General features: G+C 45.2%; 1 protein-coding gene across 5 annotated transcripts in view; it reads right to left on the reverse strand.

Annotated features, from left to right (window-relative positions):
• Nucleotides 1–5,846, reverse strand: part of LOC116988349 (glutathione hydrolase 1 proenzyme-like) — a 43,218-nt gene extending 37,372 nt beyond the window's left edge. For 4 of the 5 annotated variants that reach the window (XM_033044978.1, XM_033044976.1, XM_033044973.1 and 1 more), the window contains exon 1: nucleotides 5,452–5,846. In XM_033044978.1, coding sequence (XP_032900869.1) covers nucleotides 5,452–5,585 — 134 coding nt within the window. In that variant the 5' untranslated portion in view covers nucleotides 5,586–5,846. The remainder of the gene's footprint in view (nucleotides 1–5,451) is intronic. The other variant, XM_033044977.1, reaches the window with a different exon arrangement.
• Between the last annotated feature and the right edge of the window lie 10,221 nt (nucleotides 5,847–16,067).

The following is a 16,067-nucleotide window of genomic DNA, read 5'->3' on the forward strand; positions in this document are numbered from 1 at the left end:
CTGGTTTACCAAAGAGAACAAACACAGTGCTGGATGGAGTAGCTCAAGGGGTCAGGCAGCATCTCTGGAGAACATGGATAAGCCTGGATAGAGTGAATGTGGAGAGGTTGTTTCCACTAGTAGGGGAAGCCTAGGACCAGAGGCAGCAGCCTCAGAATAAAGGGATATACATTTAGAAAGGTGATGAGAAGGAATTTCTTTAGTCACAGGGTGGTGAATCTGTGGAATTCATTGCCACAGACGGCTGTGGTGGCCAAGTCAATGGATCTCAGGCAGAGATTGACAGATTCTTGATTTGTGTGGGTGTCAAGTGTTATGGGGCGAGGGCAGGAGAATGGGGTTGAATAGATCAGCCGTGATTGAATGGCGGAGTAGGCTTGATGGACCCACTGGCTTTCTTCTGCTCCTAGAACTTATGAACAGTCGGGTCTCTTCTTCATACTGAATTTGTTACAATGGGCACCTACCTAAGCAAAGAGATCAGCAATGCCTACTTGTGTAATCATGACCAAAGATTATAGAGCAGCGCAAGATGCGCCACTCTGCGAAAAAAGCGTAGTATGACATGGGTATGACATGACGCCATTTTAGTGAGCTGCAATTTTTTCAATAATATTAATAAAATTTACAATAATATTAACTATATATGTGAAGTGATGGGTTATATATAAAACACTGTTCCCTACAACACTGATTACACCAAAGATGATAGAGCGGTTCAACCTTTGGAACGGATTACACCAAAGATACTAGAGGAGCATTGCCCGCTGCCTCCCTCGGGCAGACGCTTGAGGCTCTCCCGCTGGCCGCCTTCATCTGGTATCGGGGGGGTCCGACCGAGAATCAGTCTTGGATCAACTCAGGAGTGGAGGAAACGTCCTCTTCCCCCAAAGATACTAGAGGAGCCTCTAGTATCTTTGCTTTTCCCTGTGACCTGATGTAAGAGCAGATTGTATAACTGTGGAGTCCGTCCCCCTCCCCGCTACCAAAGATGTGGCGTTTGGCATAAACAAACAGCGGCCGTGACGTTCTGTTACGTACTACACGTCAGCCCATTGGATTTTAGAGGAGTGGTCTATCTTGCTCTGCTCTATAATCTTTGATCATAGACTCGGCTTGTACTCGCTAGAATTCAGAAGATTGAGGGGGGATCTCATAGAAACTTACAAAATTCTTAAGGGGTTGGGCAGGCTAGATGCAGGAAGATTATTCCCGATGTTGGGGAAGTCCAGAACTAGGGGTCACAGTTTAAGGATAAGAGGGAAGACTTTTATCACCGAGATGAGAAAATCATTTTTCACACAGAGAGTGGTGAATCTGTGGAATTCTCCGCCACAGAAGGTAGTTGAGGCCAGTTCATTGGCTATATTTAAGAGGGAGTTAGATGCGGCCCTTGTGGCTAAAGGGATCAGGGGGTATGGAGAGAAGGCAGGGATGGGATACTGAGTTAGATAATCAGCCATGATCATATCGAATGGCGGTGCAGGCTCGAAGGGCCGAACGGCCTACTCCTGCACCTATTGTCTATGTTTCTATGTTTCTATCATGACAGCCATCGTAATCTTGTTACATGCAAACAAAGCAGTGCAATTTTACCGGCTGTGCTGATGGTTCTTTAGTTGCCGTTGAGAACCAGGTTGTGGTTCCATGATGTGTAAACAGTGTTGGTTGGCAACAATGCACATGATGTAAAAATCACCTCCCTTGACTTCTCTTATTGTCCCTCTGTTTCCAAGTAAACAGCAGGTATCCCCGTCTAACCCTTTTCCTGCCTTCGTACTCTGCATCTTCATTGAAATTCTGCAACAGCCTCTCGCACTGTACATTTGGAGCTCTCTTGTCAATCCCTAAAGCCTCTTGTCATCTTCCACCACCCACTACCATATCAACAGGCAGACAAAAATGCTGAGAAACTCAGCGGGTGCAGCAGCATCTATGGAGCGAAGGAAATAGGCAACGTTTCGGGCCGAAACCCTGAGGGTTTCGGCCCGAAACGTTACCTATTTCCTTCCTGAAGGAAAGGAAATCCACAGGCTGGGCTGTGGTGGGGAAGGTTGATCATGGTCTTAATTGCTCGCTCGCTGCTGGTGCTACTAACAGTTGAACTCTTCTTCCTCCCGCTCAGCGGTCATCGTTGGGGGAGTGGTCGGAGCCCTGTTCGCTGCCTTCCTGGTCATGCTGCTGATCTACCGGATGAAGAAAAAGGACGAAGGGAGCTACACGTTGGAAGAGCCAAAGCAGGCGAACCCTTCAGGAAGGAAATAGGTAACGTTTCGGGCCGAAACCCTTCAGGGTTTCGGCCCGAAACGTTGCCTATTTCCTTCGCTCCATAGATGCTGCTGCACCCTCTGAGTTTCCCCAGCACTTTTGTCTACCTTCGATTTTACAGCATCTGCAGTTCCTTTTTAACCACATCGACAGCCTTTGCTGCCTTTCTGAAGTCCCAGAATCAACTTAAGATCACTTCAAGTCGAGTCAAGTCAGGTTTATTCTTCACATACACATACGAGATGTGCAGTGAAATGGAAAGTGGCAATGCTCGCGGACTTTGTGCAAAAACTACAATCCAGAATGGAACAGAATCACATATTCACATATTACATATTTGTGGGAGGAATTTTAAAAAGACATCGCACAACAGTAGAGTGGTTCAGTAAAGTTAGTCCCTGGTGAGATAGGAGTTTACAGTCCTAATGCCCTGTGGGAAGAAACTCCTTCTCATCCTCTCCGTTTTCCCAGCATGGCAACGGAGGCGTTTGCCTGACCATAGCAGCTGGAACAGTCCGTTGCTGGGGTGGAAGGGGTCCCCCATGATCTTGTTGGCTCTGGAGTTGCACCTTCTGATGTATATAGTTCCTGCAGGGGGGGCGAGTGTAGTTCCCATAGTGCATTCGGCCGAACGCACTACTCTCTGCAGACACCCTTGGCATGGACACAAGGTCTCTGTGCAACGAGATGATCGACAGAGGTATTATATTGTGCAGCCCAGAAAAGGCCAAATTGCACATCACCTCTGCAAAGTTGGCTGATTTCTGCCAGAGGCTGAGATACTAGCTCGACCTTGGGAGGGTAAGACTCAAGCGGGGTGTCTGTTCCCGATTGCTACCTTGTCAAACGAGTACACGTGCCTTCCTTGGTTGAATAATCTTCTCACAAGTCAGTATTCAGGCTGGCATGTGGAACGCTGTTCATTCAACATGCCAGAGTGGTTTAGCAGTGGGTAAAGCTATTTCTTAATTAAGGCAATAAGTAGTGAAGGAGAGAGGTGGGAAAGAAAATGATGGGCAAGTGTGCTCTAGGGAGAGGTTGGGCTGATTGGGACTTTATTCGTTGGAGCATAGGAGACTGGAGTGGTGATCTTATAGAGGTGTTTAGAATCATGCGGGGCGTAGATAGGGCAAATGCACACAGTCTTTAGCAAGAACGAGATGGCATAGGTTTAAGGTGAGAGGGAAAGATGTGATAGTATCCTGAGTGAAAACCTTCTCCACACAGAAGGTGGTGGGTATATGGAATGAGCTGGAAGTGGTCGAGGCAGATACAATAACCCCAGTTAAGAGACATTTGAACTGATGTACAGGTTGGAAAAGGTTAGCAAATGTGAGCAAATGGGAACAAGCTTAGATGAGCATCCTGGCTGACACGGGCAAATGGGGCCAAAGGGCCTGTTACATACTGGATGACTCTATCGCTATGAGGTGTGCAGCCTAAGCTAGTGTTTGCACTGAATGGAGAACCAGTTGCTCCCAGCTGCGATGCAAATATTCAATATCAAACCCCAGCTTGTCGCTACGGCATTGTTTTGCATTTAAAAAAGTCGTTCTTTTCAGCCATGTTTGTCACCTCAACATAATTATGACAAAGGGCTCTGAAGACTTTCAAGGAGTGCCCTGTACTTACTGAGTCTATCCTTTTCATCTTTCTGCCTCACTTTAAAAAAAAATAATGGGCCAGTTACTTAATAGCCTTAATAACTGAGAGGCCTAGTCAGCAAATAGGTATGCTCCTAGCAACTCTGTAGATCACCGGAAATATGTCCAGATCTCTATGGCACATATTCCAGTTGAGAAGTTATGCTTTGTATATTGCCAACCGCAGCGAGTCCTTCTGACCCCTTCTTCAATGAACAACTTCCTAATAAAGCATTCACAACACTACCATAGGGGGTCATCTGATCTGATGCTTCTCACAATCTTCCCTTGCCTTTTGTTCCTGATGAGCCATCCCATTCCAAATCCTCATCTCCCAACCCATGGGGTAAGTAAATGGCTCTTTGGAGCTGGTCAAATTGCTCCGTGACAAATTTAGGACAATTATTTAAAAAACACGAAACTTGTAAATCAACATCATTTATCATGGAAATTCTGCCAATGACAATAGCCTGGGTGTAATAGAATATTTTATCCAGTCTTTCTCTTCCATGCCCTACAAACATGGACTGTCATTTAGGCTTCCCACTAGTTCTGGCCTACATGGCAATTTTCAACACTTTAGGATGTAATTGACCTGAAGAGAAGAATAGTTCTCAAGCCGGTTCTGGTCGGCATCCATTTTTATGGACAATTTAATAACGACTTGGAAAATAAACATTCACGTAAATAAAAGAGCAAACTGATCATCCACCAATTCATCAATTAATGCACTATCACACCTAAGGCTAGAATATTTCAAAGCCGCTTTTGAGCTCCGCTATTTCAAATCATCGGAGATGGGGAGTTAATGTTCCAGTTCCACATTGTGTGTTTCAACTCCCTGGTGAAGAACTATCGCTTACAAGAAGCTCACCATCCATCAGCATCTTTAGCGCAGCCAAAGATAATCACGGAATATGGACACTAAATACTGGAGTAACTCAGTGGGACAGGCAGCGTCTCCGGAGAGAAGGAACAGGTGACCCATTCCTTCTCTCCTGAGATACTGCTTAGTCTGCTGAGTTACTCCAGCATTTTGTGTCTATCTTCGGTGTAAACCAGCATCTGCAGTTCCTTCCCACACAGAGTCAGAGAAACATAGAAACATAGAAAATAGGTGCAGGAGTAGGCCATTCGGCCCTTCGAGCCTGCACCGCCATTCGATATGATCATGGCTGATCATCCAACTCAGTATCCCATCCCTGCCTTCTCTCCATACCCCCTGATCCCTTTAGCCACAAGGGCCACATCTAACTCCCTCTTAAATATAGCCAATGAACTGGCCTCAACTACCTTCTGTGGCAGAGAATTCCACAGATTAGACTGGTGTAGCTCAGAATGCAATTCAGTCCAATGTGCTCCTTCGTTACAAGGATTATCCAGGCTATCCCATTTCAGAATAGGCCTGTATTTGTTTTTAACCCTTTTTTTAAAACATATCTATCCCATCCCCATTTTGAAAGCTGTTATAGTATCCGCTCCCTCCGTCCAACCCGAGAGTGCACCCAGATCATAACAAGAGGAGAAAAGCAGGTTTTACCTGTTTCCCAAACACCCAGAGTGGAACGATGCAGGGTTGTCAGTGGCGTCCGGTTTAATTCTGGGTTGCAGTGGGATTGTGTTTGAGCAATTCTCATTAAGTGCTCCGAGTTCAGATGGATTTTCATCGACCATGTTTGCGTTGGCTCAGTGAGTCCTGTGCAGCATAGATTTTCTCTGACCAGGGCCTTCAGTTCACATGAACAGTTGCTCCTTTCTCTCAATTGACAACAATCGTTTGCAATTCTTCCCTCAAATCACCATGGCAATGGCTTTTGCAACAGTTGCTTTCAAAACGAAAGTTGATTTTCCAGTGGGATTGAAATGAAGAGATCTCTGGTCCTGATATTGATGTCAACAGCTTACCTTACTGCAACATTGGTTAGGATTGGATTAATGTTGATCCAATTAAAAGCAAGATTGTGAACACTGTGGAGAATAATGGTGGGGGAGGGTAAGTTAGTAATGCCTTCGAATCATAATCATGCTTCAGAATATGCAGAGAGGTTTGTACCTAGGTGACCCAGGCAGTTATAGCATTCTGTCAGAGCACAGCTTAGACAAAATGAAAATGACTTGCAAATGCAGGGACACTGCCCAAGAACCGGAAAATCGTGAAAACACCCATCAGTCCCATCAGCAACCGTGACAATAATTTTTTTGAATGTAGGTTAGACAAACATGCCTTTTCTTTCCCCGTCTGCTGGTTAGCCTGCACTGTATCACAACAGTAGCTGTATTACAAAAACTGAACTTCATTGCAGTAAAGTGCTTTGTCATAGTCTTGCAGTCATACAGCGTGGAAGCAGTCCCCTTCGTCCCAACTTGCCCACACCCACCAACATGCCCCACCTACACTAGTCCCACCTGCTTGCATTTGGCCCATACCCCTCTAAACCTGTCCTACCCATGTACCTGTGTAAATGTTTCTTAACATCATTCTTAGCGACATCACAAAACTGAGAGAGGCACCATGTTTTCTTACTTTCCATTAATTCCATCGCTTTCCATAAGTAATAAATGAGTTGCTATATTAATAAAGTGCTCTTCAAATTAGCAGCGGTACTTTATACGTTGTTGCTTTTCAGCGTTCAATTTTCATTTGTAAAGATTCTCAGTGTAAAGGGCCTGTCACACGTGCCGATTTTTTTCGGCGATTGCCGGCGTCATATCAGTGTCGCCAAAAGATTTTGAACATTTCAAAATCCAGCAGCGACAAATAAAATGTTGCAACACTTGAAAAAACACCGCACGTCAATACGGCATCACGTCGCAGCACGCTGAGAATTTTTCAGTGATCTGATACGTCAGTCAATGATGCCGGCAGTCGATGAAAAAAATCATCAAGTGGGACAGGCCCTTAAAGCTTTCCATAAATGAATGGGGGGGGGGGGAGAGTGCAGTGGAGAGATAAGTTTTTTTGGCCTTCCATCACAGCAATGTGATGGATGTTTATGTAAATTATGTTGTGTCTTGGGTCTATTTGTTTGTAATGTATGGCTGCAGAAACGACATTTCGTTTGGACCTCAAGGGGTCCAAATGACAATAAATTGAATTGTATTGTATTGTGCTTCAGGACTCGATGAAATCCCCTACATCGAGTCATTGAATGTAAAACAGTAAGACAAAGCAATTCACCCTTCATGATACCTTTCAGCCCAAAGGAAGTTAGTAATTTGAAGAGCAATTTCCAGTTTAGTTTAAAGATTCAGCCCACCGTGCCCACGCCGACCATCGATCACCCTTTCACACGCGTTCTTTTTATCCCATTTATAACTTTGTTTCAATGTCGGAAACTGTTGGTGACATTATGAACTTTTAAATCTGTTGCTCTTGTTTTAACAATCAGAGCAATTCTTCGCAGTGGACTTGTAATGTTGCCCATGCATTGTAACCAGACTAAATCTTCCCTCATCCCTAGGATTTGTCTTTTTTTGTTTCCATTTAAAGGCACATTCAGTGACCAGAAGGAATGCAAGCTCTAACAGATAGAGCAGATATCTTCCCTGTTTGACTCAAACGCTGGATTCTAAATTATGGCAAATCTTTCACTCAATTCTCCGATCCTGCTCTTTGTGAAACTTGAAGCGGAGTCATTGACTGATGCAGTGTGGAAACAAGCCCTTCAACCCATCGAGTCTTGCTACTCATCAGCCACCCATTCACACCAGTCCTACGATAATCCCCTGTTTATTCTCCCCATACTCTTATCAACTAACCCTCGGATTCTACCACTCACTTGCATAGAGGAGCAAATTACAGCGGCTGATTAACCTGTAAACCCGCACGTCCTTAGGACGTGGAAGGAAACTGGAAGCCCTTGCGGAAACCCATGTAGTCACAGGGAGAGCCTGCAAACTCCACACAGACAGGACCCAAGGTCATCATTGAAGCTGGGTCTCTGGCGCTTTAATGCTCCTGCACTTCTTTCTTGCTTGCGTGTGGCGTGCACAGCCTAAAGTTGTAGATCAAGGGTAGACATCCAGGCCAGGACAGCATCAGTTACTGGGTGGATGGCTTTGATGCCCCCAGGGAAAAGCCTCAGTGAGCAGTCATTCACCGTGTGTGGGATGGTCTGGTCTGGATGTGCTCACTTGCAAGCAGGGCTGTCTGTCACCCCCCCACTTATGCAGGTGATGGGCTGTTCTTGCATGGAGGGTGCGGATTCTGCTCAGGGTTAGCCATTGCTTGCGATGGAGGTCAAATCTCAGCGGTTTCACTGTGGGGTCCATGATGACCTTGTTGGAGTTGGGTTTTTTTTGTTTGTGCACGTCGGGTTGATTGCATTAGTGGACCACATGAAGGTTGCAATCTCCCACTAACTCTGTACTAACTCTGTGTCACTGCATCTCCCTGAAGAATGAGACTGGCACTGGATTCAGTTTTATGAAATTATCAGCTTTAAAACAGAACTATAGATGAACATTTCAGGAGTCTGTTGATCATAATTACATTCTGATTTTTCTCCTTGTCCTTCCTGCCAATTTCTAATCCACAATGTCTTTTATTTTTCTGTCAGCGTTGTAATTCTTTGGGGTAATAACCTTAAATGTCTGTGATTGGGCTTGCTGTGTAAAACGTGGACAAATAAATGGCCAGAACTCGCTTTGTGTTTCAAATCCCTGGCACCGTGAGAGATCATTAGAGAGGTGGTTTGATGAAACTCGCTGAAGGTACAGAGCCACGGTGACTGAGAATTACAACTGTGTGGAATCTTCCCTGGAGTACCTAGTCATGTAACTAAAACCAATCAAGCAAATCTCAAGGTAGACACAAATTCTTTCCTGGAAGCTGATCCCAAGGACGAGTCGCGCCGTGGCCACTCCCTCTTCCCCACTCTTCCCTCAGGCAAAAGGTATAGAAGTGTGAAAAAGCACACCTCCAGATTCAGGGACAGTTTCTTCCCAGCTGTTATCAGGCAACTGAATCATCCTACCACAACCAGATAGCAGTGTGAACTACTATCTACCTCTTTGATGACCCTCGGACTGTCCTTGACTGGACTTTGCTGGCTTTACCTTGCACTCAACGTTATTCCCCTTATCATGAATCTGTACACTGTAAATGGCTCAATTGTAATCATGTATAGTCTTTCCGCTGACTGGTTAGCACGCAACAAAAGCTTTTCACTGTACCTCGGTACACGTGACAATAAACTAAACTGACTCTGAACTGAAATCTCTGGTGCATCGAATGTTTACGCTGTATGACCTTGTCACAGTACCTTAATTGTCTTGCCACGCTGACAGATCACAATTGTTAATGTCTCTCGATATTTTGTAATTTTTACGATTCTTGGCGCGGACTCAACTATTGCCTGGGAGGAAGCATCAGGGACAGTTGAATCAAATTGTTTATTGTCAAAGGCTATACAGCAGCATCCTCACTGTGAGACCGCATTAAATACCGCCTTCCCTTCGACATCCACAAATGGAATTGGTTGTAAGAGGCAACTCCATGAAGCTCACGGAAGAGTGAAAGACTTGGATCGAGTGGATGTGGAGAGGATGTTTCCACTAGTGGGAGAGTCTAGGACCAGAGGTCACAGCCTCAGAATTAAAGGACGTTCCTTTGGGAAGGAGATGAGGAGGAATTTCTTTCGTCAGAGGGTGGTTAATCCGTGGAATTCGTTGCCACAGAGACCTGAGGAGGCCATCAGCGGATATTTTTAAGGCAGAGATAGATAAATTCTTGATTGTACGGGTGTCAGGGGCTATGGGGAAAAGGCAGAAGAATAGGGCTGGAAGGGAAAGATAGATCAGCCATGATTGAATGGCGGAGTAGACTTGATGGGCCGATGGCCTAATTCTGCTCCTATCACATGAACTTATGAACAATTTAAGTACAGGAAACCCTTGCCCATTCTTTGGAGAAACGGTCATTAAGCAATCTTTTGCCTATTTATTAGTACATAATTAACAAGAAGGAAAACACATACTATAGCATCACTAGTTTATGAGCTTTCTATGATGTCTGTGGGCTCTCTTGAGTTGCTGCTTACCAGATACCGCAGATGCTGGTTTAAACCGAAGGTAGACTTGAGTTTTGATCATACTGAAATTCAAAGCCGCCTATCTTTACTCAGAGAGTGGTAGCTGTGTGGAATGAGCTTCCAGTGGAAGTGGTGGAGGCAGGTTCGATTTTATCATTTAAAAATAAATTGGATAGGTATATGGACGGGAAAGGAATGGAGGGTTATGGTCTGAGTGCAGGTAGATGGGACGGGGAGAATAAGTGTTCGGCATGGACTAGAAGGGCCGAGATGGCCTGTTTCCGTGCTGTAATTGTTATATGGTTATCTTCCAATGATCGCACAGGGACTCCAAACCATTTCATAGACAATTTATTGGTGTCGGGTTTCTGGTGCTTGCTATCCAAGAGTGTAATCGGCCAAAAAGAAATGAAATCAAAACAAAAACTGCAGGAAATACTCAATGGGTTAGTCAGCATGTGTGGTGAAAGGAAAAAGGATAACGTTGGCCTTTTTATCAGAATTGGTAAACAATAAGGTAATCGGTTTAAATTCAATATAGAGGTACAGGAAAGGGGTGGGAAAGTGAATGAAGAGAAATTTAAAGCTGAGGGGGAAGGTGTTCTCCCGCAGAGGCTGGTGGTTATGTGGAACAAGCTGCCAGGGCTGGTTGTGGAGACAGATACCATTAGAAATGTTTAAAAGTCATTTTGACAACTTCGATACAAAATTTCAGACATGGGCTTATGCAGGTGAATGAGATTCGAGTAGATAGGTATTAGACAATAGACAAAAAACAATAGGTGCAGGAGTAGGCCATTCAGCCCTTCGAGCCAGCACCACCATTCAATGTGATCATGGCTGATCATCCCCAATTAGATTAGATTAGATTAGATTATTTAATGACCACACAGTCAAGCTGGTGGAATTCAGGTTCAGTACAGGATGTTACAAGGTAGGCTGATTCCCGTCAAACATAACATAAAACACAACATCATACATTATACAGTACATGCATGGGGAGGATATGTGCTTTTGTCATAGTGTGTTCAGAATTCGGATTGCGTGTGGGTAAAAACTGTTTTTAAATCGAGATGTCTTGGCGGGCAGTGAGCTGTAGCGCCTTCCTGATGGCAGCAGGTGGAAGATGTGGTGAGCTGGGTGGGAGGGATCAGAGATGATTTTCTTCACCCTTGACACGGACCGTTTGTGATGGAGTGATTCTATTGATGGAAGGGGAGTGCTGATGATTTTGGATGCTTTGTTAACTATGCGCTGTAATTTATTACGGGAGTGAGTGTCTAAACTGCTGAACCAGACTGTAATTGATGAAGTGAGCATGCTTTGGATGATGGCTGTGTAGAATTGGATTAGGAGGTGTTTCCTCACTAAACTTCTTGAGCTGGCGGAGGAAGAAGAGTCTTTGGTTGGCTTTTTTGTAGATGTGATTTGAATTGATTTTCCATTTGAGGTTCCTGCGAGGTGCAGTTCCTCCAATTTGCGTGTGGCCTCGGGAAGATGTGATCTCAAGAGATACAATGTGGATAATTGTGGACCTGGGAAAGTGACTAGGGTGAAAGATTGGGGGGGGGGGGGGCAAGGAGGGAAGTGTAAGGTAAAGTTACTTAAAGTTGGAGAATTCAATGTTCATGCCGCTAGGTTGTAAGTTGTCCAAGCAAAATGTGAGGTGGTGTTCCTCCCCAATCAGTACCTCGTTCTTGGCTTCTCTCCATATCCCCTGACTCCGCTATCTTTGTTTATTGTGGCCAGAATGGGCAAGCTGGGCCAAAAGGCGTTTTTCTGTGCTGGAGAATTCTATTGAGTTTGATACGAGTCTCCCTGATAATTAGTCTTTGACCTTTGACTAAAAAGGAGAAACCTTTTTGTGTGAATGTGCGAACATGCTTGATCAGTGCACGAGACAATGATTACCTGTCAGTTTCTCAAAGGGTAAGTACAGAGCTCTCTACAAGTGACTGCCACTCATTTTGCTCTCAACATTTCAGCATTTTGATGTATGACATTCAGAAAAATAAACACAGCTCCACATGTTTGAACGGGCTCACAATCTCGTGTCACTTTAGCTGATCATAAATCTCACGGCTTACATTTTCCTGCTGCTGACAGCCCTGACGCCTGCCTGTACACATGAGGAATGTAAATAGGACAAAGCACCAAGGGAAGCAAGGATTCACACCCACCTGGGTGGCCTTGCACAACTTGATGCAGTTGAAGTAGAGCAAAGAACTTGAGTGTGAAGAAAGGTCCTGACCCGAAATGTCATCTATTCATATCCATCCACAGATGCTGCCTGACCCACTGAGATTCTCCATCATTTTGTTTTCTGCTCAAGATTCCAGCATCTGCAGTCTCTTGTGCCTCTAAAGTTGAAGTATTACTATTCGAGGCCTTGGCCACTTTCAGTCTTCCTCAGCGCCTACAACTTAGTTTACTTTGGTTTAGGGAAACAGCGCGGAAACAGGCCTTTCGGCCCACCGTATCCACGCCAACCAGTGATCCCCGCAAACTTACACTGCCCTATACACACGAGGGACAATTAACACATACACCAAGCCAATTAATCCACAAACCTGTGCATCTTTGGAGTGTGGGAGGAAACTGAAGATCTCGGAGAAAACCCACGCAGGTCACGGGGAGAACAAACAAACTCTGTACAGACAGCGCCCGTAGTCAGGATCGAACCCGGGTCTCTGGCGCTGTAGGGCAGTAGCTCCACCGCTATGGCACCATGCCACCCTAAAGCTCTCTGCAATCCTGATGCACGGCTGTTCCCAAACCAAGTTCAAGTTCGTTACATTTATTGTCATTTGCACCAATTGGTACATGATGCATCTGTAGAAGTTTGGAAGAGTCAGCAGAGACGTGCAGAATTTCCTCAGTCCCCTCAGGAAGTAGAGGCATTGGTGTTCCTTCTTGGCCGTCAGTGTGGCGGCCACACAACAGATCACTGGTAATATTAACACCAAGGAACTTGAAGTTCGCAACCATCTCCACATCCGCACCATTGATGCTGATTGGGGCCTGTCTTCCACCATGCTAGCTGAAGTCAATAACTGGCTGTTTCATCCTGTTGACGTGGAGGGAGAGGACAATGTCCTGACAACATGCCACTAAGATCTCTATCTCCTTCCTGTACTCCATCTGATCATTGTCCGTGATTTGGCCCACCACAGTGGCGTCATCTGCAAACTTGGAGTTGAAAATTTGAACGTACGAATATGAGAGAGGACGGGGAACTTCCAGGACCAGCTTCAGGTTAAAAGAGGTAGTGCTGATGGGCAAGTGATTATCCCAGCCTCATGAGGTTTGTTTAATCACTAAATGGTGACATTTGAGAAATGAGTGACATTTGAGAAATGATCATACAATGAGATATAAGATGTAATGAAATACCAAGGAGAGGTCCAGAGTATTGCTTGAAATGAAATTGCGCAGTAGAAGAAAAGGACACTGGCTGACAGCAAACGATCAAGGAATTAATCTTCATAGAATAGTTGATTAATTGTTGGAAAAGTTCCGGAAGTGAAATGTCGGCAAAGGTTAGATGCTACGGAGGAATCTTGCAATCGTTCAAGATAGATGTCAATTAGGATGGGGTGAACACACATCAAACAAACCTTTCAATACAGAGTGCAGTCTTACATGGATACGGTGATGTGGAAGCACCTTGTGTACAACAGGTTAGTGCAGGTGATTATCTGCCACACTAGTCTCTGCACCACTTTCATCTCGTCCCTCTCTGTAGATTTCTTCTCTTCTGTTCTCCCTCATATATCTACCTGCCTGTGCATATGTGTGACAATAGACAGTAGACAATAGACAATGGGTGCAGGAGTAGGCCATTCAGCCCTTCGAGCCAGCACCGCCATTCACTGTGATCATTGCTGATCATCCACAATCTGTACCCCGTTCCTGCCTTCTCCCCATATCCCTTGACTCCGCTATCTTTAAGAGCTCTATCTAACTCCCTCTTGAAAGCATCCAGAGAATTGGCCTCCGCTGCCTTCTGAGGCAGAGAATTCCACAGATTCACAACTCTGGGTAAACAGGTTTTTCCTCATCCTTCTAAATGGCCAACCCCCTTATTCTTTAACTGTGGCCCCTGGTTCTGGACTCCCCCAACATCGGGAACATGTTTCCTGCCTCTAGTGTACCCAATCACTTAATAATCATACGTTTCAATAAGATCCCCTCTTATCCTTCTAAATTCCAGTGTATACAAGCCTAGTCGCTCCATTCTTTCAACATATGACAGTCCCGCCATCCCAGGAATTAACCTACGCTGCACTCCCTCAATAGCAAGAATGTCCTTCCTCAAATTTGGAGACCAATTGCAGGCGTAGGTTCGCATCCCACCTCTGACACCATGTTGAGCTTCTGCTGTTGGAATAACTTAGGTCACACACAGTGATGAAGATCCAAAGACTTTATTAGCGTTACAAAAACGGCACACAATACTCCATGTGTGGTCTCACTAGGGCCCTGTACAACTGCAGAAGGACCTCTTTGCTCCCATACTCAACTCCACTTGTTATGAAGGGCAACAAGCCATTAGCTATTCATCCCTGCTCCTGGTGGAGTTTGATACGATACGATAGAACTTTACTTAACCCAGGAAAAAAATTGATCTGCCAACGGTGATAAAAGCACAAGGTACATGAAACATGAAGTTAAAGTGACGAGTGGAAAGGATTGGGGATGTGCAAAGATTTGGGGGGGGGGGGGAGCCAGCACCGCCATTCAATGTGATCATGGCTGATCATCCCCAATCAGTACCCTGTTCCTGCCTTCTCCCCATATCCCCTGACTGCTATTTTTAAGAGCCCTATCTATCTCTCTCTTGAAAGCATCCAGAGAACCGGACACATTTTCACAAAGTCTATGTAAAGAAACAATCCCCCTTCAAAATGCTTTTCTGACCTCCACAGCCCAAGCATCTCCCTTTGCAAGATAATCCTCCCGTTTACAATGCAACACTGCTAGAATCATCTTAGCCATTCATTAATAGGCATTACCATAACAACCACATAGGAGCATGACTCAGGTCAGGAAACATGCTGACTCCATCAGCTTGGTATTTAACTAGCTTAAAGCAGGATACATGATGCAGCTGTCTGTGATTTAATGTAACTGATCCACTAACAACCTGTACCAAGAGGGATACTGCACAAACACCACCACAGCTACAACCCTTCTACCAACACATGTAGCTCAGCATCCCAAGGTACATTACAGGAAGGTCATTGAACAGTCCCGAACCACACAAGGAAGTGTAAGTCAAACAAATGTTGGTCGAAGAGGTGAGTTTCAAGTAGCAAATTAAATGAGCTAAAAAGCAACGCCTGTATCAGAGCAGAATTCAACATCTGAGAGTTTTGGTAGCCGACGACTTCAATGCTGTCGTTGAAATCACAGGGCTTTAAGAGACGGGAATTGAGGGAGGGGATAGGTCGCACGGGAGTTGAAGGGCTAGATTTGGGGATCATTGCAGAAACTAATGAAGGAATTAAAACTAAGTACGGTGAATCTTCTTGGGATCCCAGTTGGATTGGGACCTTCAAACCCCCTCATTTCAACCGATTACATCTACCACCGAATCCCTGCTAATCACACTCCACAATCCAGCTGATACATCATGATATTTGTCGAAGCAAAGATCTGCAAATGCTGGTTCAGTACCAAAAATAGACACAAAATGCTGGAGTAACAACTCAATCGGTCAGGCAGCATCTGTGGAGAAAAAGGGTTTGGCTCTCCCCTTCGCCTATCTTCCATACCTTGCCCCAAGACGCCCCTATATCTCAGCCGTGACCCCCTGGTCCTTGAGTCCTGACATACTTGAGTTCCTTCACTAAAGGGCGGAACGGTGGTACAGCGCCAGAGCTCGGGTTTGCTCCTGACGATGGATGCTGTCTGTATGGAGTCTGTACGCTCTCCCAGTGACCACGTGGGTTTCCTCCGGGTGCTCCGGTTTCCTCCCACACTCCAAAGACGTACCGGTCTGTAGGTTAATTAAATTATGGTAAATTATGAATTGTCCCTAGTGTGTAGGATAAGGCTAGTGTACGTGGGGCGATTGCTGGTCGGCGCAGACTCGACGGGCCGAAGAACCTGTTTCCGCGCT

This window comes from Amblyraja radiata, chromosome 27 (genome assembly GCF_010909765.2).
Source record: "Amblyraja radiata isolate CabotCenter1 chromosome 27, sAmbRad1.1.pri, whole genome shotgun sequence".
Classification (NCBI taxonomy): Eukaryota; Metazoa; Chordata; class Chondrichthyes; order Rajiformes; family Rajidae; genus Amblyraja; species Amblyraja radiata.